Source organism: Coregonus clupeaformis, chromosome 28, assembly GCF_020615455.1.
Source record: "Coregonus clupeaformis isolate EN_2021a chromosome 28, ASM2061545v1, whole genome shotgun sequence".
NCBI lineage: Eukaryota > Metazoa > Chordata > Actinopteri > Salmoniformes > Salmonidae > Coregonus > Coregonus clupeaformis.
The window spans coordinates 34,621,817-34,648,933 of NC_059219.1; the positions used below are offsets into that span (position 1 = coordinate 34,621,817).

The 27,117-nt window shown below is 46.6% G+C and overlaps 2 protein-coding genes across 2 annotated transcripts; one reads left to right on the plus strand and one right to left on the minus strand.

The window, feature by feature from the left end:
• Positions 1-27: 27 nt before the first annotated feature.
• Positions 28-7,201, minus strand: LOC121543727 (serine-threonine kinase receptor-associated protein-like). Its single transcript, XM_041853877.2, has 9 exons — positions 6,665-7,201; positions 6,297-6,432; positions 4,461-4,542; positions 4,187-4,259; positions 4,004-4,103; positions 3,520-3,657; positions 3,116-3,252; positions 2,739-2,888; positions 28-790 (listed from the first exon to the last, which is right to left on the minus strand). Exons 1-9 carry the CDS (start codon positions 6,774-6,776, stop codon positions 723-725), a joined length of 996 nt encoding a protein of 331 aa, XP_041709811.1. The 5' UTR covers positions 6,777-7,201; the 3' UTR covers positions 28-722.
• A 10,545-nt stretch (positions 7,202-17,746) lies between these two features.
• On the plus strand, positions 17,747-26,252 carry LOC121543725 (polycystic kidney disease protein 1-like 3). The gene is made up of 4 exons (XM_041853873.2): positions 17,747-17,985; positions 18,925-19,121; positions 20,919-21,204; positions 21,518-26,252. The coding sequence occupies exons 2-4, from the start codon at positions 18,993-18,995 to the stop codon at positions 23,452-23,454; spliced, it is 2,352 nt and encodes a 783-aa protein (XP_041709807.1). The 5' UTR covers positions 17,747-17,985; positions 18,925-18,992; the 3' UTR covers positions 23,455-26,252.
• Positions 26,253-27,117: the final 865 nt, after the last annotated feature.

The following is a 27,117-nucleotide window of genomic DNA, read 5'->3' on the forward strand; positions in this document are numbered from 1 at the left end:
AAAAGCATTTTTTGTGCTTAAAAAAAATAAAATGTATGCATCTCTTTTATTTAATTACATAACTGCAACGTTGCAACCAAGGACAAAAATACAAAGCAAACAACTTAAGTAATTTTACTCTCTGCCTGTTACAGAACATTTCCCCATATACTAGTTTAAGGTACACCTATGGACAAAATACCACTTTTACTGAATTTAAGATCATTTCATTGAGAAAATTAACATAATTTCTCAAAGATAGCATTGGTTTCCCTCCCCCATGTAACTATGTGTGTATTCCCTTATTGTAAAATGGAGAGAAAAAAATCACCGAAAGCCAAATTGCCCCTGTAGTCAATACATTTGAAACAAAAATTGCTCATGGGGTCACAGTGTTGAACAGACAGACCAGGGGGGACAGACTGAGCTGATCAGAGAGAAAGCAGGCAGCGATGAGCCTGATGCTCATAGGTCTACTACTTTCCTCTGGAGCCCAATCTCTCTGTGTGTGTATTCTTCTAATTACAACTAGTTACCATTTTGTATGTGTATTAGATGAGTGTGTGTTGGGTCTGCCTGAACATGTGTGTAAATCGGGAGCTCAACTCCAGATTAGTTCCTGGTGAAGAGGAGGGGCTCAGGTCCTTGCTGGGGCTTGGTGTTCTGAAGAGACTGGAACACCCTGCTCTTCTCCTCACCTCCTTCCTTCTTCTGCTCTCCTTTCTTTGATCTCCTCCCCTGGCTCAGGCCTTGATCTCAGGAGCAGCAGGAGTGCAGTATATTGTGTCAGAGTTCTCGGACACCAGCTCTTCTGTTGAGGAAAATAACACTCAATGACATTTGCCTAGCTATTAGTGTGTGACAGATGCATGGTTGGTTTCATTTCAGTTTCATGCATCTTAACGAAGTCAGTACCCCTTCCGATAAGATACAGTGCATTCGGAAAGTATTCAGACCTTCACTTTTTCCACATTTTGTACGTTACAGCCTTATTCTAAAATGTATTAAATTCATGTTTTTCCTCATCAATCTACACACAATACCCCATAATGACAAAGCAAAAACAGGTTTTTGAGATTGAAGGATTGTCTGTAGAGCTCCGAGACAGGATTGTGTCGAGGCATAGATCTGGGGAAGCGTACCAAAACATTTCTGCAGCACTGCCCAATAACACAGTGGCCTCCATCATTCTTAAATGGAAGAAGTTTGGAACCACCAACACTCTTCCTAGAGTTGGCCGCTTGGCCAATCTGAGCAATCGGGGGAGAAGGGCCTTGGTCAGGGATGTGACAAAGAACCCTATGGTCACTGACAGCGCTCCAGAGTTCCTCTACCAGAAGGACAACCATCTCTGCAGCACTCCACCAGTCAGGTCTTTATGGTAGAGTGGCCAGACGGAAGCCACTCCTCAGTAAAAAGGCACATGACAGCCCGCTTAGTTGTCAAAAGGCACCTAAAGGACTCTCAGACCATGAGAAACAAGATTCTCTGGACTGATGAAACCCAGATTGAACTCTTTGGCCTGAATGCCAAGTGTCACGTCTGGATGAAACCAGGCACCGCTCATCACCTGGCCAATACCATCCCTACGGTGAAGCATGGTAGTGGCAGAAAGCTATAGAAAGCTGATGAGATCCTCCTCTTTTTAGTAGAGGCCATCACTCTCTTTTCTCATGCAATTGCATAGCCTATAAAAATGTTGCGCAACATGAGCTTTCATGAAGTGTTTGATGAGATTTTCAACACATTTGCATTGATGTCAGAGTGATTAGAGGGACAATAGAGTGTTGACTACCAGGCAGTTAGCAAGTTTGGTAGGCTACTAATGACCAGCAGCAGCATCAGAGCTTGGAGAAGCCTAATTACCGTGACTAAACGGTCACATGGAATTTGACTACCTTCATGACTCGTGACCGCCAGTGTGGCGGTAATACGGTCACCGCAACAGCCCTAGTCACGTCTGGAGGAAACCTGGCACCATCCCTATGGTGATGGCAGCATCATGCTGTGGGGATGTTTTTCAGCGGCAGGGACTGGGAGACTAATCAGGATCGAGAGAAAGATGAACAGAGCAAAGTACAGAGAGATCATTGTTGAAAACCTGCTCCAGAGCGCTCAGGCCCGCAGACTGGGACGAAGGTTCACCTTCCAACAGGACAACAACCCTAAGCACACAGCAAAGACAATGCAGGAGTGGCTTCGGGACATGTCTCTGAATGTGCTTGAGTGGCCTAGCCAGATCCCGGACTTGAACCCGATCGAACATCTCTGGAGAGACCTGAAAATAGCTGTGCAGCGACGCTCCCCATCCAACCTGACAGAGCTTGAGAGGATCTGCAGAGAAGAATGGGAGAAACTCCCCAAATACAGGTCTGCCAAACTTGTAGCGTCATACTCAAGAAGACTCTAGGCTTTAAATCGCTGCCAAAGGTGTTTCAACAAAGTACTCTGTAAAGGGTCTGAATATTTATGTAAATGTAATATCACTTTTTTATAAATGTGCAAAAATTTATAAAAACCTGTTTTTGCCTTGTCATTATGGGGTATTGTGTGTGGATTGAGGGGGGGAAATCATCAATTTTAGAATAAGGCTGTAACGTAACAAAATGTGGAAAAAGTCAAGGGGTCTGAACACTTTCTGAATGCACTGTAGGTAATTTTATTTGCCATATTGCTTATACCTACCTAGTCATTTCAGATACTAAAGTTCCTAGGAACTAGTAGTCCCTATTAATTTGGAATTAAACATGAAAACTCACCAGGAAGGACACACTTCCACAGGCCATAGGTTTTGCCGACCGCAGTCTGCCACAGCCGGAGCGTTCCATCCTCAGAGCCACTTGCATACAGCTCCCCGTCTGGACTGAACCGCACGCAGTGGACTGGCCCAAAGTGGCCCTTGTACGACTCTACAGGAGGAGTGGCGAGAGAGCCACAGCAGTGTTAAACATGACCTGAACCCTAAACATGTCCACACACAGGTTATAAAGCCATACATGTGAAGCAGCCACTCATGTCCTACAGTATACGGTCAATGTCAGCGAGATCGTTAGGATTGAGTGAGCATTCTCATATAAATTGGTGTGATTTTATTTGACTCCTTGTGAAGTTTTTTGTAGTGTGAGCTGCTGCTTACCCAACTCCTCCTTGGTGCCGTAGTCAAATTTGTAGAGCTTGAAGTCGTCTCCCCCGGCAACAAAGAAGTCCTTATCTGGATGCAGCGAGGCAGAGTGAATGGAGGCAGGGGCATCCACAGTCTTGATCATGTCAAGGCTTGGGAGAAACACAAGTCAGAGTAAGGTAACACACAGCTTTAGCACTAGCAATTACAATAAAATATGAGCTAAATCAAACTATAATGGATGTCAATACTGTATGCTATGACCACCCCTGAGGAGTAGGTAAAAGTAGTCCCTAACCAATGAAACAGGGTCAGATATTTTATCACTCCCCTAATGGTTTAGGCTAGGATCTGTGGTTAGTGGCAAAGTCTGCCTCGAGCTATGCCTGAGGTCAATGCCTGGGTTTTCTGTACTGTACCTGAGGGCATTGTAGAACGCTATGGTCTTTCCATAGGTGATGACCAAAACCTCTCCGTCAGGGATGTACTCCATGCTGCTGACTGACATGTCGAAGGAGAGCTGCTTCACAACCTCAGTGGAATTCCTGTCCCACAGTCTACACAAAGGAATAGAGACCGTACATAGGAATAGCTATTTTTGATCAATAGATACAGTACTTTATTAATTGAAAAGTCATCAAGAAATGACAGCAAAAATCTAAGAGAGAGTGATGGCCAGACTTGTATGACCATAGAATGTTTAACACTTTTCAATGTTGATAGTCACACACTGCCCTCCTGTGTTCATAGTGGGCAGAGACGTTTGGCCCCAAGGGAAAATGACTGCAAATGCTTCCAAATGTTCCCGATAGGATATAATGTGTGTGGTCATCCTATCAGCCTTTTGGCATCCTGAAAATATCCATGACAAATGTAGAACCAGGTAGATCAAAGAGCACTGACCGTACAGTTTTGTCATCAGCGGCAGAGAGGATCTGTGTGTCGTTGTTACACCACAGGGCTTTCTTTATGGCAGACGTGTGCCCCGTAATCTCTTGCGGTTCTGAGGGAAACAAAACACAATACTTATCTAAACACAACCAAAAGTTGACAAACAATTAAACAAGGGCTTGCATTGGTACAAACCTGCTTCAGGTTTGTTGAGGTCGTAGATGCGTATTATCTTATCATTCCCTCCTGTTAACAGACAACTGCTATCCTACCAGAGAGGAATAGAGGGGGAAGAATTTGACTCAAATATTAAATACATGAAAGTCCAGTAAGAATATCCCCCCCAAAAAATAAGATACGAGACATGTAAACAGCTTTACACTGTCATGACAGGGATAATTGAAGTCCTCAATCTCATAAATTTGACACATACAGTAAAACCCATATTAGTACCAAGTAACCGTAGTACCTGAGTAAAATTGACAGACTTGACAATGTGCTTGTGTGCCAGCGTGAGGACCTCATCTCCAGTCACGGCATCCCACACCTTCCTGAAGAGCAAAGAGATACAGTCATTATCAGTATATCAGCCAAGAAAAATAATACAGTAGCCTAGTTACCACTTGCCAGACATGCTTTTGCTTTCACTAACTATGTTGTTGAAATGACAAAGTAGTTGGCTAAAGCAGACAGACAAGCTCCCAGGCTACGAGAGTAATAAGCTAATGTCAGAAATCTTGGAGATCTCTCATTGAACAATCTGAATAATTGGAAGACTTTCCACTCATTCTGTTTTGAAGTACAGTATAGAGTTATAGCCTGGTTCTATACTGTATTTGCTGTATCCAACTCTTATAGAGCCAGCCAGCTTGTAGTCCTAAAAATCAGAAATGAGTTGGCATTTTCTACCTATGGTTCGTTCACCATTCCTCTGGGGGAAATACTGGGGTTTTGGGATATACGCCGAAAATAAGGTCTGAGGTTAACACAGGCTTAGGAGATCTTATATGTTTTGTTCTATGAGATAATATCAGTCAGTTAACATGACCTTTATGAATTATGAAGCCTTTATGTGCTCAAAATAAGTTAGTTGCTAACTGTCAGAGAAATGGAACTACAACAGGTGGCAAAATGTCTCACAACCACGCAAACTAGTCTACGCTATACTAGTCTGTCAAAAAGCTAGTTAGCTACCTGCTCAAACAAAAATGCAAGGATGGTATATTGTTTTGCTCCAGGCTGCAACCATATCTCTTCAGCGGGAAGGTGCTTGTTTTATTGGTTCCCAAACGATGTTGTCCAGAATTGACTCTGATAAGGTAAGCTAAGCCTGTTAGCTAGACATCAAAGGCATGCGAACTGAGGTGTAGTTTGATCTTTTACATGTTAGTATATTGTTAGCTTATTACTTGTTTTCATTACAGAAATGCTTCATAATAAACTCATAGAACAAAACGTATAAGACCTCCTAAGCCCTTGTTTACCACAGGCCTTATTTTCGCTGTTTATCCCCCCAAAAACATTAATTTTCCCATAGGCGTTGGCCAACAAGCCATGGTCGAAGTTAGCCTCCGTTATAGCCCTCAAAAACTCTAGGCGGCATTCTGCCTTCTCCCTACAGTTTTCAGCCATAAGTTGCGCCCACGACTGGCTCATGTGAACTACAATCCTGAGGCTTTGTTTTAACGTTTAGAAATGCCAATAACCATCGCTTGCAATACAGCTTTTGAAACATATGGCCTTTATCTTTCATCAGCGAGAAAGGATCCTTCAAATCAAATATAAACTTACTGTAACAGTTTTGCACTGATCCATACAGCTATGGGTGCCTCCATCCGACAAAACTACACTTTCGCTACACCCCCCGAGTTAATCTTACACACAGGTGTTCGGAGAATGCTAGATAGCCAATTAGTACAGGTGGTCGCCACTTGTCTTCCATAAGCAAGCGCTGTAACATGGAAATATGGCAACACTAACCCTATCCCTATCAAGGTGTATCAATTTAACCTTTTTTTTTATTTTTATTATTTCTCACTGATATGAAAGATAAGGTCCTTATTCTTCCAAAACCGTACCGCAAGCGACACGTGTTAATGTTCAGATTGAGCGTTGCTGCTCTTAACAAAACTCCCCCATACAGAAGATGCCTTTGTCCAATGACTCTTATGTGTAATGGAACTGAGAGTCATGATCAAGAGCTAGCCTCCGTTAGTGCCTACAAAAAGACACCATTACTATTGCTCTCTATATTGTTGTCATAACATGGTCATGGCCAGGCTATGTTGTAGGCCTAAATACATACGCAGTGAAGTCTGCAGCAGCAGTGGCTGCCTTGGTGGCTTCATTATTCAGAGTGGCCCCCCAGACAGCACCCTTGTGACCCAGGAACGTTCCGATCCAGTCCCCTGTGTCTCCCTGGCGCAACATGGGTTTGCCATCTACAAGAAGGAACATTAATAAGTGGTTAGACAACTACAGTACCTCCAACTGTAGCACATACATAAGTGAAAGTCTGATGATCATTTTCAAAATACATCTATTCAATTCCCCTCTCTATTCTGACTCCCACCTAAGAAAAGGGGGTGATGCAACTTTACATTCAATATTTTCTAAACAATGATCTATGGTTATCTACTACAACAAGGACCGTATCTAGGAAATATATCTTACCTTTGCAGGCACTGATGAGAAAATACCCGTATGGGGTGATTCCACTGAAGGCTAGATCCACCACAGGTCTTGTGTGGCCAGAGCAGGTGAGTGGTGTCTGTCTCATTGCCATGCTCACCTTGGTTTCAGACTGACTAGCTAGTTAACAATACAAAATGATAAATAAAATCGCCAAAAGTATGGAGCTAGTTAATTAATATAAATCACAGCTTGCAACTGGCTAGCTAACGTTGGCTAGCTAATGTATGGAATGAGATAGCTATTCAGCACTAGCCAGAGTTTTAGCAAACGTTAGCTTCCAATGGAACCAAAGTTAGCTTGACAAACATTAGCTAGCCAACGATTCTAGCTAGTTTGAAGTTAACGCAACCACCGTTAACTAGATTTTATGAAAAAAAGAGAAAGAATTAAGCGAAGATATTAATGTTTCAGTGAAGGCAAAGGGCTTCTCTCCCAGCTAGGAAATAACGCGCTAATAGCTACAAAATTGCAACTAACTAGCAACGTGTAGTTAGCGGCCTTAGGTATTTAAAAAACATTGTAAATATAGAAATACTTCCGGTATCATGAACGCTGACGTCTTTTCAAAATAAAAGTCCCAAATCTAAGTTATTGATCAAGATCATTGGTGGTACAATGAAATCATCTATCATTTAGCGCTTTGTCAAATATTTGTAAAATTTTCACCAACTTTTTTGGACAATATTTGATTAATTACATTTAGACTCCAAATGATTGATCCTCCTGTCTGTATTTATCTGTATCATCAAGACTCTTATTTTAATGTGCTACATTTGATATTATAATTTTATAAAATTTACAGAACTGTTTTGGGGGACCTATGAAAATCTAGAGCATCAGGTGTGTGAGAGGTACAATTTGTGAAAAGAAAGCTCTTAGAGCTTTATGATGTTGGAAATAACATGTAAGCTTGCCTTAGATGGTTTTGCCACACATATAATATTAAATAATATGCCATTTAGCAGACGCTTTTATCCAAAGCGACTTACAGTAATAATATAATATGCCATTTAGCAGACGCTTTTATCCAAAGCGACTTACAGTCATGCGTGCATACATTTTTGTGTATGGGTGGTCCCGGGGATCGAACCCACTACCTTGGCGTTACAAGCGCTGTGCTCTACCAGCTGAGCTACAGAGGAAGCTCAGCTGGTCATGCGTGCATAAATTTTTTGTGTATGGGTGGTCCCGGGGATCGAACCCACTACCTTGGCGTTACAAGCGCCGTGCTCTACCAGCTGAGCTACAGAGGACCACGCATAGATTGTACATGAAACATAGAAGTAAAAAGAGGGCTCTGGATTAAGGCCCCCAGGGTTCTGGTCTAGAAGCACACTTTCCACTGTACTCAGAGGACAAATCAAATTGAATCAAATTGTATTTGTCACATGCTTCGTAAACAACAGGTGTAGACTAACAGTGAAATGCTTACTTACGGGTCATTTTCTAACAATGCAGAGTTAAAGATCATTTAAAAAAATAGAAATAGTAGCACGAGGAATAAATACACAGTGAATAATGAGTACAAATAACATGGCTATATACAGGGAGTACCAGTACCGAGTCGATGTGCAGGGGTACAAGTTAATTGAGGTAGCTATGAACAAGTAGGTAGGGGTAAAGTGACTAGGCAACAGGACAAATAATAGACAGTAGCCGCAGCATATGTGGTGAGTGTGAAAATGTGTGTGTGAGGGTGTGTGTGGCGTCAGTATGCAGTATGCATGTTTCCAGACTTGGTGCGCTGGTACAACTTGCCATGCGGTAGTAGAGAGAACATACGGCTTTGACAATCGCCTGGTATAGAGGTCTTGGATGGCAGGACCTCAGATGGTACTCATCACCCTCTATAGAGCCTTGCAGTCGGGTGCCTTGCAGTTGTCGTACCAAGCGGTGATTCAGCCAGTCAAGATGCTCTCAATGGTGCAGCTGTAGGACTTTTTGAGGATCTGAGGGCCCATGACTAATCTTTTCAGCCTCCTGAGGGGGAAGAGGCGCTGTCGTGCCCTCTTCACAACTGTGTGGGTGTGTGTGGACCATGTTAATTCCTTAGTGATGTGGACACTGAGGAACTTGAAGCTCTCGACCCTCTCCACTATAGTTCCAAAGAATGTGGATGGGGGAATGCTCGCCCCTCCGTTTCCTGTAGTTCACGATCAGCTCCTTTGTCTTGCTGACGTTGAGGACACAGTTTCACTATAGTCCGGCTGTCACGGATTCTGCCGAGGCTGCTCCTCCTCCTAGTTCGGGCAGGCTTCGGCGTTCGTCGTCCCCGGAGTACTAGCTGCCACCGTTGAATGTTTCTATGTTTGATTGCTTTTGTCTGTCTATTACACCTGTGTCCGTTTGTGTCTGATTACGTGTTCTATAAGTTGCCTGTTTCGTATTGGTTAGGTTGTGTGTTGTTTTTTGCCTGTCCGTAGTGCTGCGTGTTTTTTCTCTGTTTTGTTGTTTTATTGTTTTACGCATAGCTTGCGTAATTGCTCGCCTCTGTTTTGTTTGAGGCCGTTCATTGTATCTTTGCCTTGTGGTTTCACAAGTAAACTTTGTTGGACTAAGCTTTGGTGTCCTGCGCCTGACTCCCACACCACATACACCTCAGCCTTGACAGAACAACACACCAGTATGGAGTCAGCAGGAGCAGCGGCGGCACCCAAGTCGCTGGAGGATCGGATCAGCGACCAAGACACCATGATCCGGCAACTTGGGGCCGCCATGAACGAGGTGTCCAACACTCTGCGCCGGTTGGTTACGGGAGAGGTTCCCACGCCTTCTCACACCATACCATCACCAACGGCCAGTCCTCCTCTCCCAGCACCGGAACCCAGTGGCATTCGGCTCTCGCTCCCGAGGGCATATGATGGTTCTGCAGCCGGGTGTCAGGGGTTCCTCCTGCAGGTGGAACTCTACCTGGCCACCATACACCCAGCGCCCTCGGGATACGAGAGCGTCTCCGCCCTCATCTCCTGTCTATCCGGCAAGGCGTTGGAGTGGGCCAACGCCGAATGGAGGGGAATAGACGGCGCTACCATCACCTACGCGGAGTTCTCCCGCCGCTTCAGGGCTGTGTTCGATCATCCACCTGAGGGAAGGCGGCGGGGAGCGTCTGTTCCACCTCCGACAGGGGGAAGAGGAGCGCACAGGAGTTCGCCCTGGAGTTCCGGACTCTAGCGGCGGATGCGGGGTGGAATGAGAGGGCCCTCATCGACCATTACCGGTGTAGCCTACGAGAGGACGTTCGTCGTGAGCTGGCCTGCAGGGACACCAACCTATCCTTCGACCAGTTGGTGGACATCTCCATCCGTCTCGACACCCTGCTGGCTACCCGCGGACGTCCCCGAGTGGGGGTCGTCCATTCCACCCTCCAGCACCTCCGAGCCGATTCCCATGGAGCTCGGAGGTGCTGGCGCTAGAGAGAGGAGGAGAGAGAACCCGAGGGGGGCCATCCCCTGCACCAACTGTGGCCGTGGAGGACACACTGCGGCCAGGTGCTGGGGAGGGTCTCCTGGGAGAGGGGACAACAGGTCACGCACTGGGGAGTCATTTCAGGTGAGTAGGCGCCCCACTTACCCAGAGCTCTCTGTTGGTCACATGTGTATACCTGTGAGATTTCCACAGGTGGCACCTCATTCCCAGCATAAGGCGCTAGTAGATTCAGGCGCAGCTGGGAATTTTGTTGATCGTGAATTTTGTTATAGGTTAGGAATTCCCCTTCGGCCGGTAGAAGCCCCCTTTCCTGTTCATGCCCTAGACAGCCGGCCGTTGGGGTCGGGGGTTGATCAGAGAAGTCACAGCACCACTTAAGATGACGACGCAGGGGGGTCATGAGGAGATCATTCAGTTTTATCTGATTGACTCTCCTGCGTATCCCGTGGTGCTGGGGCTTCCCTGGTTAAGCGCCCATGATCCTACCATTGCGTGGCAACAGAGGGCTCTTATGGAGTGGTCTGCCCAGTGTGTAGGGAGATGTCTAGGTGTTTCCTTAGGGGCGACCTCGGTAGAGAGTCCGAACCAAGTGCCCGCAATGCGCATTCCCCCTGAATATGAGGATTTAGCACTTGTGTTCAGCAAAACGAGGGCAACACGGCTACCACCTCATAGACAAGGGGATTGTGCGATAGATCTCCAAACAGGAGCGGCACTTCCGCGGAGCCGTGTGTATCCCCTGTCTCAAGAGGAGACAGCGGCTATGGAGACTTACATAGCCGAGTCCTTGGCACAGGGATACATACGGTCCTCCACTTCCCGGTTTCTCGAGTTTCTTCTTTGTGAAGAAGAAGGACGGGGGTTTGCGCCCGTGTATTGATTACCGTAGTCTCAATCAGATCACGGTTAAGTACAGTTACCCTCTTCCACTGATTGCGACTATGACAGAGTCATTACGCGGGCGCGGTTCTTCACAAAGTTGGATCTCAGGAGCGCGTACAATCTGGTGCGCATTAGGGAGGGGGATGAATGGAAAACAGCATTTAGCACCACCTCGGGTCATTACGAGTATCTCGTCATGCCATACGGGTTAATGAATGCTCCTTCAGTCTTCCAATCCTTTGTTGACGAGATTTTCCGGGACATGCATGGGCAGGGTGTGGTAGTATACATCGACGACATCCTAGTGTACTCTTCTACACGAGCCGAGCATGTAGCCCTGGTGCGCCGAGTGCTAGCGCTATTTAGCAACTTCCTTCAAACTGCACGCAGAGACATAAAAATGCTATCCACGAGTTCATCTGACTCTGGGGAAGTAGATAAAGGGTATTACCATTACTCATTACCAAAATCCCGAAGTATCCCTTCAAGGAAAAAACTGCTGGTCCTCGATGCTCGATTCAAATAATGCATATGTGACGAAGTGGATGATTCTAATGCATAGAAAATGTTGTACAGGTCTATACAATATACAATATTTAGGCCTAATAAACTTGATTATTAGCCAGCAGTGTGATTGTCTACAAGGTTGAAGAAAGATGCAGTACTATAAGAAAGATACATGTAGGTGGAAACAGGAGACAAAAGGCTGTGAGACATGTGTTTGATCCTAGACACATGAAAAGTGGGATGTATACGGAGGGTACGGGGCAACAGAAGAAGAACAACAGAGGGGCTAATGATCTTGGAGATGGGAAAGGGCCGATAAATCGGGGGGAAAGTTTGCGGGACTCCACCCGGAGGGGCAGATCTCGGGTGGACAGCCATACCTTCTGCCCGAGACGATACCGGGGTACCGGGGTCCGGTGGCGGTCCGCTTGTTGTATATACCTGGAGGTGGTCTTGAGAAGGGCCGACCGGGCTCTTCTCCAGGTACGGACAAACATCTGGGCTGAGGGTATGCCGACCTCTTCCTCCGGGAACACTCAAAGGGAACACTCAAAGGGTGAAAGACCCGTGGCAGAGCAGGGAAGGGTGTTGCGGACGTATTCGACCCACACTAGTTGCTGGCTCTAGGTGGTGGGGTTGGCGAAGACCAGGCAGCGCAGAGTCGTCTCCAGGTCTTGGTTAGCTTGCTCCGACTGGCCGTTGGACTGAGGGTTTAAACCGGAGGACAGGCTGGCCGACGACCCAATGAGTGTGCGGAACGCCTTCCAGAACCGGGACGAGAACTGAGGACCCCGGTCGGAGACCATGTCCACTGGGAGTCCATGGATCCAGAAGACGTGCTGCACCATGAACTGGGCCGTCTCTTTGGCGGAGGGTAGCTTGGCGAGAGGAATGAAGTGGGCGGCTTTGGAAAACTGGTCCACAACTGTTAGGATGGCGGTGCTGCCATCAGACGGGGGAACTCCCGTGACAAAGTCCAGGGATATGTGAGACCAGAGACGGTGAGGAACAGGCAGAGGTGGGAGGAGACCAGCCAGAGCTTGCCCAGGAGTCTTGTTCTGTGCACAGATCGTGCAGGAACGACGAACACGGAGACGTCAGGAACCATGGTAGGCCACCAAAAGCATTGTGGCACAAAGGCCAGGGTCTGACAGGAGCCCGGCTGGCAGGCAAGCCTGGAGGAGTGGGCCCACTCCAGGACCGAGGAGCGGACAGCGTCAGGAACAAACATCCGGTTATCCCCATTCTTGGATTCTGGTCGGTATGAGAGGGAGAAGTTGAACCGGGTGAAAAGCAGGGCCCACCTAGCTTGCCGGGAATTGAGACGCTTGGCGGTGCGGAGATATTCCAAGTTCTTGTGGTCTGTCCACACAATGAACGGATGTTCCGCCCCCTCCAGCCAGTGCCTCCACTCCTCCAACGCCATCTTCACCGTGAGAAGCTCACGATTCCCCACATCGTAATTCCTCTCTGTGGTGTTGAGGCGATGGGAGAAGAAGGCGCAGGGATGTAACTTGAGGTCCAGGGCCAAACACTGGGACAGGACCGCCCCCACTCCGACATCTGAAGCATCGGCCTCCACCACGAACTGGCGGGACGGGTCAGGATGAACCAAGATGGGAGCAGTGGTGAAACCGTGTTTGAGGTCCCGGAACGCCTGGTCAGCAGCTGGGGACCATGTGAACGGAACCTTGGGAGAGGTGAGTGCAGACAGGGGGGAAGCCAGGGTGCTATAACCCTGGCTAAAGCGAAGATAAAAGTTTGCAAATCCCCGGAAATGTTGCAGCTGCACTCTGGACGTAAGCTGGGGTCAATCCACCATCGCTCTCACCTTCCCGGGATCTATCTGTACACTCCCTGCAGCGATGATGTAGCCCAGGAAGGGGATGGTGGAGCGATGGAATTCGCATTTCTTCGCTTTCACAAAAAGCTGGTTCTCCAGGAGGCGTTGGAGGACCTGTCGGGTGTGGAGCACGTGTTCTTGGGCGGAGCGGGAGAAGACGAGGGTGTTGTCGAGGTAGACGAAGACGAACCGGTTCAACATGTCACGGAGTACATCATTAACCAGGGCCTGGAACACAGCTGGAGCATTGGTAAGGCCAAATGGCATGACCAGATACTCATAGTGACCGCTGGCCGTGTTGAAGGCAGTTTTCCACTCGTCCCCCTCCCGTATCCGCACCAGGTGGTAGGCGTTCCATAGGTCCAGCTTGGAGAACACGTTGGCCCCCTGGAGTTGCTCGAAGGCCGAGGAGATGAGTGGTAGTGGGTAGCGGTTCTTCACCGTGAGGTCATTGAGGCCCCGGTAGTCGATGCACGGGCACAGGGTTTTGTCCTTCTTCTCCACAAAGAAGAACCCTGTGCCAGCGGGGGAGGCAGAGGACGGATGAACTCGGCAGCTAGGGATTCCTCAATGTAGGTCTCCATAGCCTTGGTCTCCGGACCCAACAGCGAGTACAGTCGTCCCCGGGGCGGAGTGGTGCCTGGGAGAAGGTTGATTCCGCAGTCATAGGGTCAGTGTGGTGGAAGCAAAGTGGCCCGGGCCTTACTGAACACCTCCCGTTGGTCCTGGTACTCCGTGGGAATGGTGGAGAGGCTGAGGCAACTTCCAAGCCCCCAGGAAGACATCCCGGGGTAGGCTGCACTGACTTCAGGCAATGAGCGTGGCAGAACGGGCTCCAGCCCATGATGGCACCAGTAGACCAGTCAATAAAGGGGTTGTGTCACTGGAGCCAACAGAAACCCAATACCACAGGAACCTGAGGAGACTTAACTAGTAGGAATTGGATTGTCTCGCTGTGGTTCCCTGACACTCGTAGGTTGATGGGGGTGGTATTGTGGGTGACCGGGCCTATAGAGCGCTCGTCCAGCGCTCTAACATCCATGGGAATGGAGAGGGGCTGAGTGGGGATGCCCAGCTCGGATGCCAGGGTAGCGTCCATAAAGCTCTCATCAGCCCCAGAATCGATGAGTACCCGGAGAGATTTCGAGTGGTTCCCCCACAGCAAGATGGCATGCGAGTAAGGGGAGAGGAAAAGTTATCCGTATGGCCCACCAGAGTACTCGCTCCTACCGGTGAGCCTGGTCTTTTAGTGGACAGGTGGACACAAAATGACCAGTAGTCCCACAATACAGGCACCTCTTCGTGTGAAGCCTGTATTGCCGTTCGGCTGGAGACAGCCTAGCTCTGCCTAGTTGCCAATGGGGGCTCCTTGGAAGGAGATGGCGTTGTGGAGCTGGTCCGAGTCTGCTGGGTCAGTCATGGCCAGTTCGTACTATCAAGTTTCAGGAGAAGACCCAGGTGCAGACAGTGTCGAAGTAACAAATGTTTATTACAGTGGGCAGGCAAACGACAGGTCAAGGTCAGGCAGAGGTCAGTAATCCAGATCAGAGACCAAAAGGTACAGAACGGCAGGCAGTCTCAGGGTCAGGGCAGGCAGAGGTCAATAATCCAGGGTGGTGTGACAAGGTACAGAACGGCAGGCAGGCTCAGGGCAGGCAGAATGGTCAAAACCGGGAAAACTACAAAACAGGAACTTGAAAAAGACAGGGGCAAGGGGAAAACAGCTGGTAGGCTTGACGAAGCAAAATGAACTGGCAACAGACAAACAGAGAGCACAGGAATAAATACACTGGGGATAATGGGGAAGATGGGCGATACCTGGAGGGGGGTGGAGACAATCACAAAGACCGGTGAAACAGATCAGGGTGCGAACTGGAATTCTGAGTTGGATGACCGTTCATATCTTGTTTTAGCATGGACATTGCCATTGAGGGCTTCTTGAGTGTCTTTCAGGTGGTGACATAGAGGTAGAAAGAGGGCTCTAGATGGACATATCTTGTTTTCATCATGGACAAAGTAGTCAACTGGGTGGGGATTACTATGGGTTGGGAGCAATCAGCCAATGATTGTAGGCTAAGTTATGAGGGAGAAAGGGACCAAATTATTAGGGTGAGGCACATGGGCTACTAACAGCTTACTACACAACATACACTTAGACTTGATTTCTTAGCTACAGTATACATATCTCCCTGGCATATTACATCATTTATGCAACAGCACATTAGACATTTTTGGACTCACCGTTGTGCTGTGCTCACTTGAACAGGAAGGTGGCGCGGCGGTCCTTCTTGTGGGCAAATTTTGTCATGAAACTTTGTCATCAAAGTCTGCCATTCTCTGGATTGATGGTGCTTTCAACACAACTGGGAACTCTGAAAAAAACAAGGTTGAATCATGACGTCAGTGATCTTCAGGTCGGAGCTCAAGAAAGAGGCCGAGTTCCCGAACTGGAATTCTGAGTTGGATGACCGTTCAAAATGTATTTTCCCATTCAGAGCTAGTTTTTTTCCCGAGTTCCCAGTTGACTTGAACTCACTGAAGTCTGAGATTTCCCAGTTCCAACTTTCCAGTTGTTTTGAACCCGGCAGAAGTCATACTGGATTGACAGCATGGCCAATGTATTCAACCTTTTCTGGCCTATGGTGTTGCGTGTGAATGTTTATCCTTTTAAGCTTGGAAAATAGACCTTTAAACCCAGACTTGGACCACCGAATAGCAGGGGAAGCAAAATAGTGATTGCTTTGCAACACTTGCAGTTAGCCACTGATTCCTTCCAAACCACTCATTGTTGAATTTGTGATTTCCAACTTGTTGTGTAATGTTTATGACCAATGGCCGATGAGCACTGATATGTTTTATCTATAATTTATCTTCATATGACAATGATTGAAAAGGATTTGCCAGTAGATTGTCGACGTGATTCATGATGATGACTGCTTGTCTAGCTGGCTAGCTAAGATTTAGAAAGTATGATGTAGACGTGATCAGTCCAATCAAAGCTACGGTAGATATAACGTTATTTGATGTCCTTTTATCTGTGGCCAATGACCTTGAGCCTTCTTGGATGGGCACTTCTAATGTAAATATATGGCAGCACCCAAGGGGGCTTGAACTTTCTAGCTCTCCCTGTAGATTTTGCAGTGACTAGTGTCCCCATGAGTGACAGAACACTGAGCCAATCACGGCGCAACTAGAGAAGATTACCATCCCCTACGTTCTGTATTTTCCGCTGGCTGCCCCTCCACCACAGAAAGCCTTACTCAAGAAAGCAAAAAAGAGACCATGTTTGTATGCAGCTTTATTAACTCAATACATTATTTTTTACATTGTTTGCAAACTGATTTGTGACACGTATTAATTCCAAAATAACATGCAAAACAGGCAAAAACAATAATAAATAAAATATTGTGTATATATATATATATATATATATATATATACTTTATTTTTTATTTAATTTGAGCTAAACAGGTGGGGCTCCCTCAATGACAGATCGCCACTGGGGACTCCAGCACTGCAGGTGGCGTTAAATCCCCAAGATTAGCTTTACGTTTTTTTCCTTTAGATTAGGAACATTTAAATTAAAATGGAGATAGCGTTCAATGGTGCTGCACATGCGGTCACAGAAGCAATTATGGCACAGATACAAAGATGAACCCTCTTTCTATTATGGGTGGCGACTAGTGTAAGCCAGCAGCAAAAACTGCGACCAAAGACTTCTGGGTCATGACAAAATAAAAATTGTCCTCAAATTAAACGCAATGTTCGCACGTAAACCAAATGACATAACAATTCTCCAATTGTCTTGCATTTTAAATTTGGAGTGGCTATGATGATAACAGTTCTTTGGAATTTCAATACCAGGCTAGAAAAAAAGAGAGGCACTATGATTCATGAAAATAACAGACATGCCTGCCTATGAATGAACTGTAAATAACAATGCTAGGATATGGCGTGCATTGAGTGCCAACCTCATTTGTGCCAAAGCTGAAACAAATGAAACTCTAGTCTAGAGAGTCGGGTTTGTTAAGTTTTGGTCCCAACCAGGGCAGGGCAGGGCAAAAGCGGCTACACGGGATATGTAGGCTAAACAGGATTATTAATTACATCCCGTGCATGATATTAGCTCATATGTAGGCTATAGGGTCTGTAGCAAAAGGTTTGCAGAACAGTCCAGATGTGACACGTTAGTGCGTGCGTTAAGTTCAAGGGCTGGCCATGCTGTCATTAGCCAAGATTACTTAATTGTTTAAGTGAAAAAGCCTATAATAGCCTACATATTTAACTGGGACTCAAAGAAAGGCGTTCTTAATCATTTCTATGAGTCAGTGGGCAGTCTCCAGCACTTGAATAAAAGCTCCAGTTTACTGCTCAGCTGCCGTATTGGATGGAGTTCTGTGCGCTTGACGCTCCACTGGAACAGGAGACCTGCCAGATTACGCACGGGGAGTTCGCCAAGTACGCCTGTACCGCGAGGAGACGGGAGGGCAGAGAATTTTGAGAACAAAGCTAACGATTTTATGTTTTTTGTTCTACGAAAGGGAAGAGTTTGTTACTTCATCCCTGTATACAGAGTGAAGTTTTGAGACATTTTAATATATTTTTATCTGTACCATGTGGTCCTTTTGAGATTAGTATAAAGGTAAGTGCATATCTCAATTTTAAGAAAGTGAAGTAAAGTACATTCATGTGTCTACCATACCGTGTGTCTATGGAAGCCTATTTTGGACTCACAGGGTATAATATTTCAAATCTGCCAAGACAATACTGGGACTGGGAATATGAAGTCTTCCTTTTAGGCTTTGTTTGTTCATGACATAAACTCATAGGCTACGTCGAAACTAGTGGCGAGAATGGAATGTGTCAAAGCAGTCACCTTGACAAATGACTCATCAACATTTGAGCATACAATTGAAGGTCCTAAACAAGGAGGGATTGTCAGGTGGAGCCTGTTTGCTCGTCGCTAACATACCTGATCCAGAATAACTCGTCTATCAGTTTATGAGCTCTGTACTAGTGATGCTGTGCCATGACTACCCACGGAGTGACAGGTGCTAGGTATATTGTAATAACTACCTGCTATAGAGAGTGTAATAACTGTGTTATAAATGACAAGGACTCACCAGTGGAGGGACCTACTGAACAAGGTGCGCATTGTTCTTGGCTATGCTTGGGGATAACCTGTTGCAAAATGACTGATACTTCACTTCAGCTGAGATGGTTGAGTCAGTGTCAGTTTGGAGTTCAAACTTTGGGTTGAGAGTTTGGTATTTACATTAAATAGATTTACACTGAAGAAGTGTTTGGGGAGGGAAGGAAGGAGGAAGACATTTTCCCAGGGGAGCTGTGGGAGAGTGTTCTGTTCTCACCAGCTGTCTCCCCTGAGATTATTGAGAGTCAACAACATGATATTGATATTATAGTAAACCGAAACATCACCGTATTATTACATTCATTCTATTACTGTACAGCCATTGTTCAGGCTATCAGGGAAGTAGTCTTATACTGTACACCTACTATTGTGTTATTGTTTGACCTGGCCTCCTTTCCTTAAAGCGGTCCCTCCTCTCTCTGTTTTCAGAGTGAGAGCAGACACGTTCCCAGACTTTCTCTCCAAGGACTGCTCGGAAACCCCTGACCCTTCATGAGATGCCCACGAGTCGCCTGGCATTTGACCCGATAATCATGGACGCCCGGGAGCAGGCCAATCCGAACCTTCACTTCGGGGTCAACGGGGGTCACGATGGCACTAAAAGAAACTCCCGGAGTAGACCATGTGTGAGTATAACTTATATGAAACCCTTTTAGTTAATGGTTTATTCTCTTGGTATCTTAGGTTAACATTTCTAAATATTTCTCCCTTTGTTCACAATGTATGCACCCATGTTAGGGGGGCATGGCGTTGAAGTATTCACCCACCTGTTCCTGGTTTAGAGCAGTTGCTTTTCATTGTGTGACTGTAAAAAAAACCTGACTGTGCTGTTTATACAGAAAAGTCTGTCTCCATGCCCCCCTCTGTCATGCTGTCAGTGAGAAATTACACAGGATTAACCACTACATCCTGTTGCATGCCTCGGGGATGACATACACACACACACACACACCACGGAGACTGATGGAAACCGGTTAAGGTGCAGTTTTGTAGGTCCTGCTTCACACAACAAAAGTCAGTGGTCTTTGGGTTTGGTTTCGACGGGGTTGGTCTGCAGGTGTATGCGTGCGTGAGTGCATGTGTGTGTGAGTGTGCACATGGGTGCGTGTGTACATGTGTGTGTGTATGTGTGGCTCAGTAGAACAGGTAGGTCTGTGTTGTGGTAAAGATTTACTCTGGTAAAGGTTGATCTCTCCATCCCTACAGTGATACCTAGCAACGAGATGGCATCCTGCTGCTGTGGTAATCTGTTCACGCTAGTAATCACAGGCACAGGGTCGTAACCTGAAACAGCAAACAAAAATATTTGGTTTGTCACTGATTGACAGTGGTGGTAATTGTCGATGAAAGGTGTATGGGTGCATCTGTATTTTCTTTTCTTGTTGCAATAAAAATTGGCCATTGTCAGCCAGGTATTTGGGTCTGTGTGCGCTTCCCAGGTTTGTGTGTCTACTGCCTACGTGTGTATTTAGATGATACACACGTAGGCCAAAAAGGTATTAGGTCATTCTGTTGACCTAATACCTTTTTCCTAAACCCATTTAAGGTTCATTTTAAACAGTCTAACCAGGATGCCCTTTGATTCAGCGCATTATCTTGAGTGAAACAGACCCCAGGGAGAAGTGGAAAAATCTATAGTCAGTGTCATCCAGCAGCCGTCAAAGCAGCCCTATCATTGGATACCCTATGCCTATTCTATTGTGTTGTGTTCGTGGCTGAATGTGCTCTGTACAGAGGGACAGGTAGTGATGTAACATGTAGGCAGTGAGGCCTCCCTGTGGGAGGGGCTGGAGGGTGTAGGCTCCTCCCTCCAGGACGGGGGTCTCTGAGCTAGGTTGGGGGCAGGACGGGGGTCTCTGAGCTAGGTTGGGGGGATTAGAAGGTTGGGAGGTGGGAGAGCATAAACAAGCAGCCCTGTGTTCTCACCGTCGCACATACATACACAAACATACGAGAGATGGCAGGCAGCTGGATGGATTGGGACACAGGGTCTCTCAGTTAAGAATCGTGCAAAAATGTTGGCAGTCAGATGTCCACCCGCGGGTGGTCCCTAAAACACAGTGCGCCGAACGAACGTCAGACGAACGGCAGATCATCATTCGATGTAGTGTGTGTGGTCCTTTAGAGTACGAGGGGAAAGGCTAAACGAACAAGATCTGTGTTTGTTTCCATCCTTTACATAACTTTTTTGGGCAACAGGAAGTATATTCCATACACTAGACCTGAGATGGAATAGGAGAGACATTACTGTGACATACAGTATAGTATAACAGTAACTCATGTGTGACCCATTACCCCTTAACCAAAGAGCACCTTTAACCTATGTTTTTGATGATCTACTAGTGTGTCCCTGTAGCCGGCGCTTCCCATCCAAGTAACTCATGTGTGTTGTGTTGCCCTGTGCTCTGTGTCGACCTCTACAGGAGGATAAGGCGCTGCAGTTCCTAAGCCAGGAGGAGCAGGATTGTATCCTGTTCTTTGAGGAGACCATCGACTCCCTGCTGACTACCCCAGCAGTAGCTGAGCTTGATGGACCAAGACCCCCCATCCTGGCATCCACCCCCAGCCCCAGCCCCAGCCCTGTACCACCCCTTTCAGCCTTGGACAGACCCACCAGCCCCAAGGACCAGGACATCATAGACCTGGTTCACCCAGCACAGCCTGATCTGGTCCAGCCCATACAGGCACCGTTCAACCCCCCCATGCCAGGTACAGCACAGTCCACTCCTCGCTCCACCCTTAACAGTACTGTTTACATTTGATTATGATTATCAGTCCCTTGGATCATTAGAATTGCTACAGTCAAATGAGATCAGACTTTATCACTATCATCAGAATGACAGATTACTCAGCATTGACATTTGTACTACAAGATTTGTGATTCTACAAGAGATATGATTCAGACTTTCCATTGACCCAATGTTTTTTTGAAGATATAGACTTGCCATTGACCTTGTCTTTTGAAGATACAGAATGTATAGAGAACTGATGAGTTTACTTCTCAAACTCTTTCTCTTCGCAGATTTCACCCAGAATATGGTGATGAACAACCCTGAGAGGCATTTTGAGAACAAGCCGAGGCGCGAGGCGATGGAAAACTTTCCTACAGAGTACAACCTGCCCCTCCCTGGCAAGGACAGTGCCCCCTATGGCCACGCCCTGTACCAGCCTGTAGGCTCCGTCCCCACCCCCGTCCTCATCGCCCAGAAGATCGCAGAGCACCAGGGGAGCGGGGGGAACACTAACATCCTCTCTTCCTCCCTCCTGTCCAACCGCCATAGAAGCCTCGATTTAGAGAACATAAAGAGACCACCTACCTCCCCGGATTATCCAATCAAACAGGGCCCGAACACCTCAGCCAAGCCCACCCATTACCCCGGCAACATCAGCATGATAATGGGCAGCAACCATCACCACAGCCATTCGCTGGCCAGTGTGAACCTCCAGGACAGGAAGTCTCAGATGCTGGCTAACCTATCAGGGACGTCCCACCCTGTGGAGGCGGAGGAGCTCCATGAGCTGCAGAAGGTCCGGGTAAACCTTCCCACCCGCAGTGAGTCCTTCAGGGATCCCACTCCAAATAAATCCCGGATGGAGGCACTGTCCAAACTGGGCTTGACCCGAAACCGCTCCCCGTCAGGGGATCTCTCTCTCCTAATCACCCCCAACAGCAGCACAAACACCAAACCCGCTGCTGCCCCGATTCCGGTTGCCACCCCTACACCCGTTCCTACGCCTACCCCTACACTGACACCCGTGAGTAAACCAGATGTGGCCAGACAGGCAAATCCCTTGCCACCAGCAACAGTCAACACCAGCTTTCACGCCAGTATCCATGACAACAAGCCTGCTTCTCCCCCGCCCGAAGTCTCATCCAAGGACTTTAACAGCTATGGCGGGAAGACCATCGTGGTGAACCCCTCTAAGGCTGCTGCTGCTGCTCCCTCCACCGGTGGCCATGGCAATAAGGCCCACCCAGTGACCTCTCACAGTGACTTCAACCCTTACGGAGGTAAGACTAAGGTAATGACACCTGCTCCTGTTACCACAACCAGGGCTGACCCACCACAACCAGACATCCAGAGCAGGGCCATGCCTCCCCCAGCCTCCACCTCCACCCCAGCCAGAGTGATGCCTCCCACAGTCTCCACCTCCACCCCAGCCAGAGTGATGCCTCCCACAGCCTCCACCTCCACCCCAGCCAGAGTGATGCCTCCCCCAGCCTCCACCTCCACCCCAGCCAGAGTGATGCCTCCCCCAGCCTCCACCTCCACCCCAGCCAGAGTGATGCCTCCCACAGCCTCCACCTCCACCCCAGCCAGAGTGATGCCTCCCCCAGCCTCAACCTCCAACCTAGCCAGAGTGATGCCTCCCCCAGTCTCCACCTCCTACCCAGCCAGAGTGATGCCTCCCCCAGTCTCCACCTCCTCCCCAGCCAGAGTGATGCCTCCCCCAGTCTCCACCTCCTCCCCAGCCAGAGTGATGCCTCCCCCAGCCTCAACCTCCAACCCAGCCAGAGTGATGCCTCCCCCAGCCTTCAACTCCACCCCGGCCAAAAGGATGCCTCCACCAGCCTCCACCTCCATCCCAACCAAAGTAGAAACCATGCCCTACGAGGTCAACAGCTACAGGGAGAAGACCAGAATGGTCACGCCATCCCACACCACCCCCTCCCCCATTACCACACCTGACATCCTCGCATACACCTTAGTGAGGTCCCCCAGCAAAGCTTCAGCCCCAGTGCTTTCTCCAGCCCCCAGACCTTTCCGCTACAGCACTCCCCCTAGCTCCAACGGGGTGGTGGCGTCTCCCCCTTCTACGCAGTCCCGGCGGAAGTCCATCTCCAAGCCGTCATTCCGCCCCCAGGGGATCACTGTGCAGTTCTCCGGACGTGGAGTGACGGATGAGTCGCGCAGAGAAGCGCTCCGGAAACTGGGATTGCTGAAAGACACTTTCTAACTCTCGGATCGCACCGCTGTCTTCCCTCTTTCTCTGTCTCCTCCTCTGCATGACCTCCATTCAGCTTCCAGGTGGACAGACATAGCTAATGCCTCTGGAGTTTTTCTGAAAGGGTGTGAGGCGTGGCAGGAGAGGATACCTACATTACTGTGGAATGAAACAGGATCCGGGCTGAAACCTGCACACCCGGTTCTGAGCGCTGAATGCTGACAAACGAGTCCGACACGTCACATGGCCTGGTTGACAAATGAAAACACATACATTTTTCAAATACACACACACACTCATCAAACACACATACACGCACTCAATAAACACACATGTGCACATGCACTCATACCCACAAATACATACAACCAACAATTCCCACGAAGCTGTTATATGCATCAAAGCTCTGTCTTTTTATTGTGCTCTATTTAACTGTATCCTATTCAGTGTTTTACATTGCCTCTGATCCAATACATATTGTACTTTACAGTATACATGTACCTCTATTGTTCTCTGGGCCAAAACAGACAAAAAACAGACCTGTGCAAAGGGGAATGCAGACAGCTGAATGTCTTTGGCATTGGCACATTTGGCAGAGACGTACTTTTTACTACCTTTGCCTCCTTCTGATGTCACATACTCAGCTACCAGTGAGAATCATTCCTTTCATGCTCTCACTCTCCAAAGATGGATTTATATACCCAATATATTTACATTTACTTTGTATGATTGATTACTGATCAGTTTGAGGCTGGTACTGCTGGTACTGATTTAAGTGAACTTGAATCATTATAAACTGACTGTGAAGTCACCTGAGAACTGAAGAGCCTCATAACATGTTATTTTGTTTACCGATTTGAGCATTGTTGTTATCCAGGAGGTTATTATGAGTGTGATGTATCTAACCGTGCAGCTGTTATGAGCATGAACAATGACATAGTTTGAAGCACTTTCCTGGCAGAATAAGGTTAAATTAACTTCACTCACTAATCTATTAGAATGTACCTATATTCCCTGTGAGGATGGTAACCATCCTACTCATGCATATTGATGATATTCTACTTTATAGGTATTTATGCACCCATTGATTTCCACTGCTGCCTTATGGTATGTTAAAGACAGGTCACTCAGAAGGGGCAAGAGCAAAGCTTAGAAACGCAACAATTGATTGACATACCAAGCAAACTAAGCAGCAATTAAAATAGTTTACATTCATGTACCTCATATGCTCAGCTCTAAGGATATACAATTATTGGAAGTTCTGAAGTGACCCCATGTGTTTATCTCCTTATATGACATTTTTGTGAATGTAAGTTACAGAAAATAGTTTCTATGAAAGGAGTGATATGTAACTACAGCGCTGGCTAAAGGGTATTTTTACTCCATGGACATGCCTCCCACACAAAACCACTAAATGTGGTTTGCAATGTAGACTTTTATTACTTTGAGGGGGGAAAAAACTTCACTTAGTGAGGACGGGCAAGGGCTTGCAATGTCCAAAACACAAACACTGAAGCCACAGAATCCAGAAATACTCACAAGGACAATCCTTTCTTGTTTTGCCCTTCTTTTAATCATGTATGCTGAACTTGCATTTGCAATATGTAATTTAACTGTCATCATAACTGTTGTTGTTTTTTTCGCTGGACTGCAGATATATTGGTACATAACCCTGTGTGTGTGTTTGTGTGTGTGTGTGCGTGTGCGTGTGCGTGTGTGTGTGTGTGAAACATGTTTGTCCATTTAAAAGTTTTATTTAATGAAATAAGTCAGACTCCGGTTTTGTAGTTAATCTACAGTAACTCATGAAGGATCCTGTGTTACACCATGCACACATTATTGTGGTTGTGTGAGTGAAACATATTTAACTATTAATATCTTGACTCCGGTTTTGTAGTAAATCTACAGTAACTCTTGAAGTATCTAATACACACAAACACACTGGGGAAATATACCTGTAGTTTGCAGACCCAGAAAGAGAAACCAAAAAGCCTCATGGACAAAATCTTTATTTGACATTCAATTAACATTTACAAATTGTCAACTAAAGTTACTGCTATGGTACAGCAGCGCCTTTATCTTTTTTGCTCAGTCATATTGTACACAAAGTTTAATGCACATCTGTGTCACTTAATAAAGAGTAATATACATTACTTATCCTATCCAGAGAGTTTGTTATTCTTCCCAGGGCATTTACTATGGAATGTTACAGATTAGTAGAATCTCAGTATATGGTTTATAATGATTGACCTTCCCTGGGAAATAATTCACCATGGTTTTAATGGAACAGTAAACAGACACGCTTTCCAGGGCATCAACTCACCTCAGCCTACACTCTAACCCCTAATTCTATAAATTTTTTGACTGTCCATCCATGAAGGTCATGATTCCAAAGATCCTTGTCTCCTTTCTGCCACTAAGATGAAATAACTGGACAGTCAAATTCCCATAAGCCTTCCTCAATATTGTTTTTGTCTTTCCCTTTTTCAGATCTGACGACAGAGGAAGATGTAAGACTATTGAGATACTTTCTCTTACGTACAGAATATTTCCTAGAGAGCTGTAGCCCACTGTGTACTCTCTCTGCTAGGTGGACGGCCGCTCCCAGTTTCACATGGGTATGCTGTCTACACTGCAGAGTCAGACCACTTTACCTTTCTTTCCCTCTGTGGGGCATGTGTCTAAGTCTGTATCTGAGTGTGTGTGACCAAGATCTGGAGCATTGGCTTCTTCGGGAGTGTAATTAAAGCTGTGGTTTGGTAAGGAGTGTGTGAGTGTGTATTGAGGGGAGGTACGCAGGCAGGAAGTAAGGAAATAAGCATGTTTAGGGTCTGTAATAAGAGCCAGCAGACAAACCCTTTAAGAGTGCCCTCTTTTTCTTACACACAGATGCACTAATACAGTCTTGCACTCCCTCTTATACACACATAGGTACATCAATGGAGGAGCTAAGGCTCCAAGCCATATAGGTGGGATGCAGATCATGGACACAGTAAAGCAGTCGAGCCAGAGGAGTGAGTCACAAACTGACACTTTTACTGAAACTACAGGCAGAAATTGGCTTACAGAGCTGGTGCAGAAAGGCCCATGCAGTAGAGTACAGATTATCTATCTATAGATTCAACAGACAGAATAAATCAAACAGAAATTATCATCACTGAGTAGGACTCAGGAGGCAAGAGCACAGATAAGTATCTTATCCATTTGTCAAAAACTACAATACGGCCCACAAATTCCAAATGAACATAAACTCTGTATATCACCCAAAAAAAGATATTTTTCATGAAAATAAAGGAAACATCTAGAAAGCAAAAATGCTGAAAAAATAAATGTATATTTCATTTTTATTTCTGATGATGAAACGCTGGTCAGTCAACACTGGTCTCGTACCCGCCTCCGGGTCAGGGTCATCACCATGACAACAAGGTGTTCCACTTCCAACAGGGTTAGGAGGAGCAAACCATCTCTATGGTACAGATGTAGGATCTTAATTTTATCACCCTGTTGCAGAATAACTTTCCTGCAATGCAGGACATTTTAAAACTTGTAGTGTATGAGGTTTAAAAAGGCTTCTGAAGTTTGTAATTTCCACTTAGAAATGTCAGACTTCATTTTCCCTTACAAAAATGTATCAACCCCTACAAAAATGTCCATTAATCATAATCCAAATAGTAA

Excerpts from the sequence above, each read along its gene's own strand:
- LOC121543727 (XM_041853877.2), bottom strand. The coding sequence starts at position 6,776 with ATGGCAATGAGACAGACACCACTCACCTGCTCTGGCCACACAAGACCT. Across the intron at positions 2,889-3,115 it reads CGGCACCAAGGAGGAGTTGG|AGTCGTACAAGGGCCACTTT; the intron begins GTAAGCAGCAGC and ends CTCCTCCTGTAG. Across the intron at positions 791-2,738 it reads GTGGAAGTGTGTCCTTCCTG|AAGAGCTGGTGTCCGAGAAC; the intron begins GTGAGTTTTCAT and ends TTTCCTCAACAG.
- LOC121543725 (XM_041853873.2), top strand. The coding sequence starts at position 18,993 with ATGCCCACGAGTCGCCTGGCATTTGACCCGATAATCATGGACGCCCGG. Across the intron at positions 19,122-20,918 it reads ACTCCCGGAGTAGACCATGT|GAGGATAAGGCGCTGCAGTT; the intron begins GTGAGTATAACT and ends CGACCTCTACAG. Across the intron at positions 21,205-21,517 it reads GTTCAACCCCCCCATGCCAG|ATTTCACCCAGAATATGGTG; the intron begins GTACAGCACAGT and ends TTCTCTTCGCAG.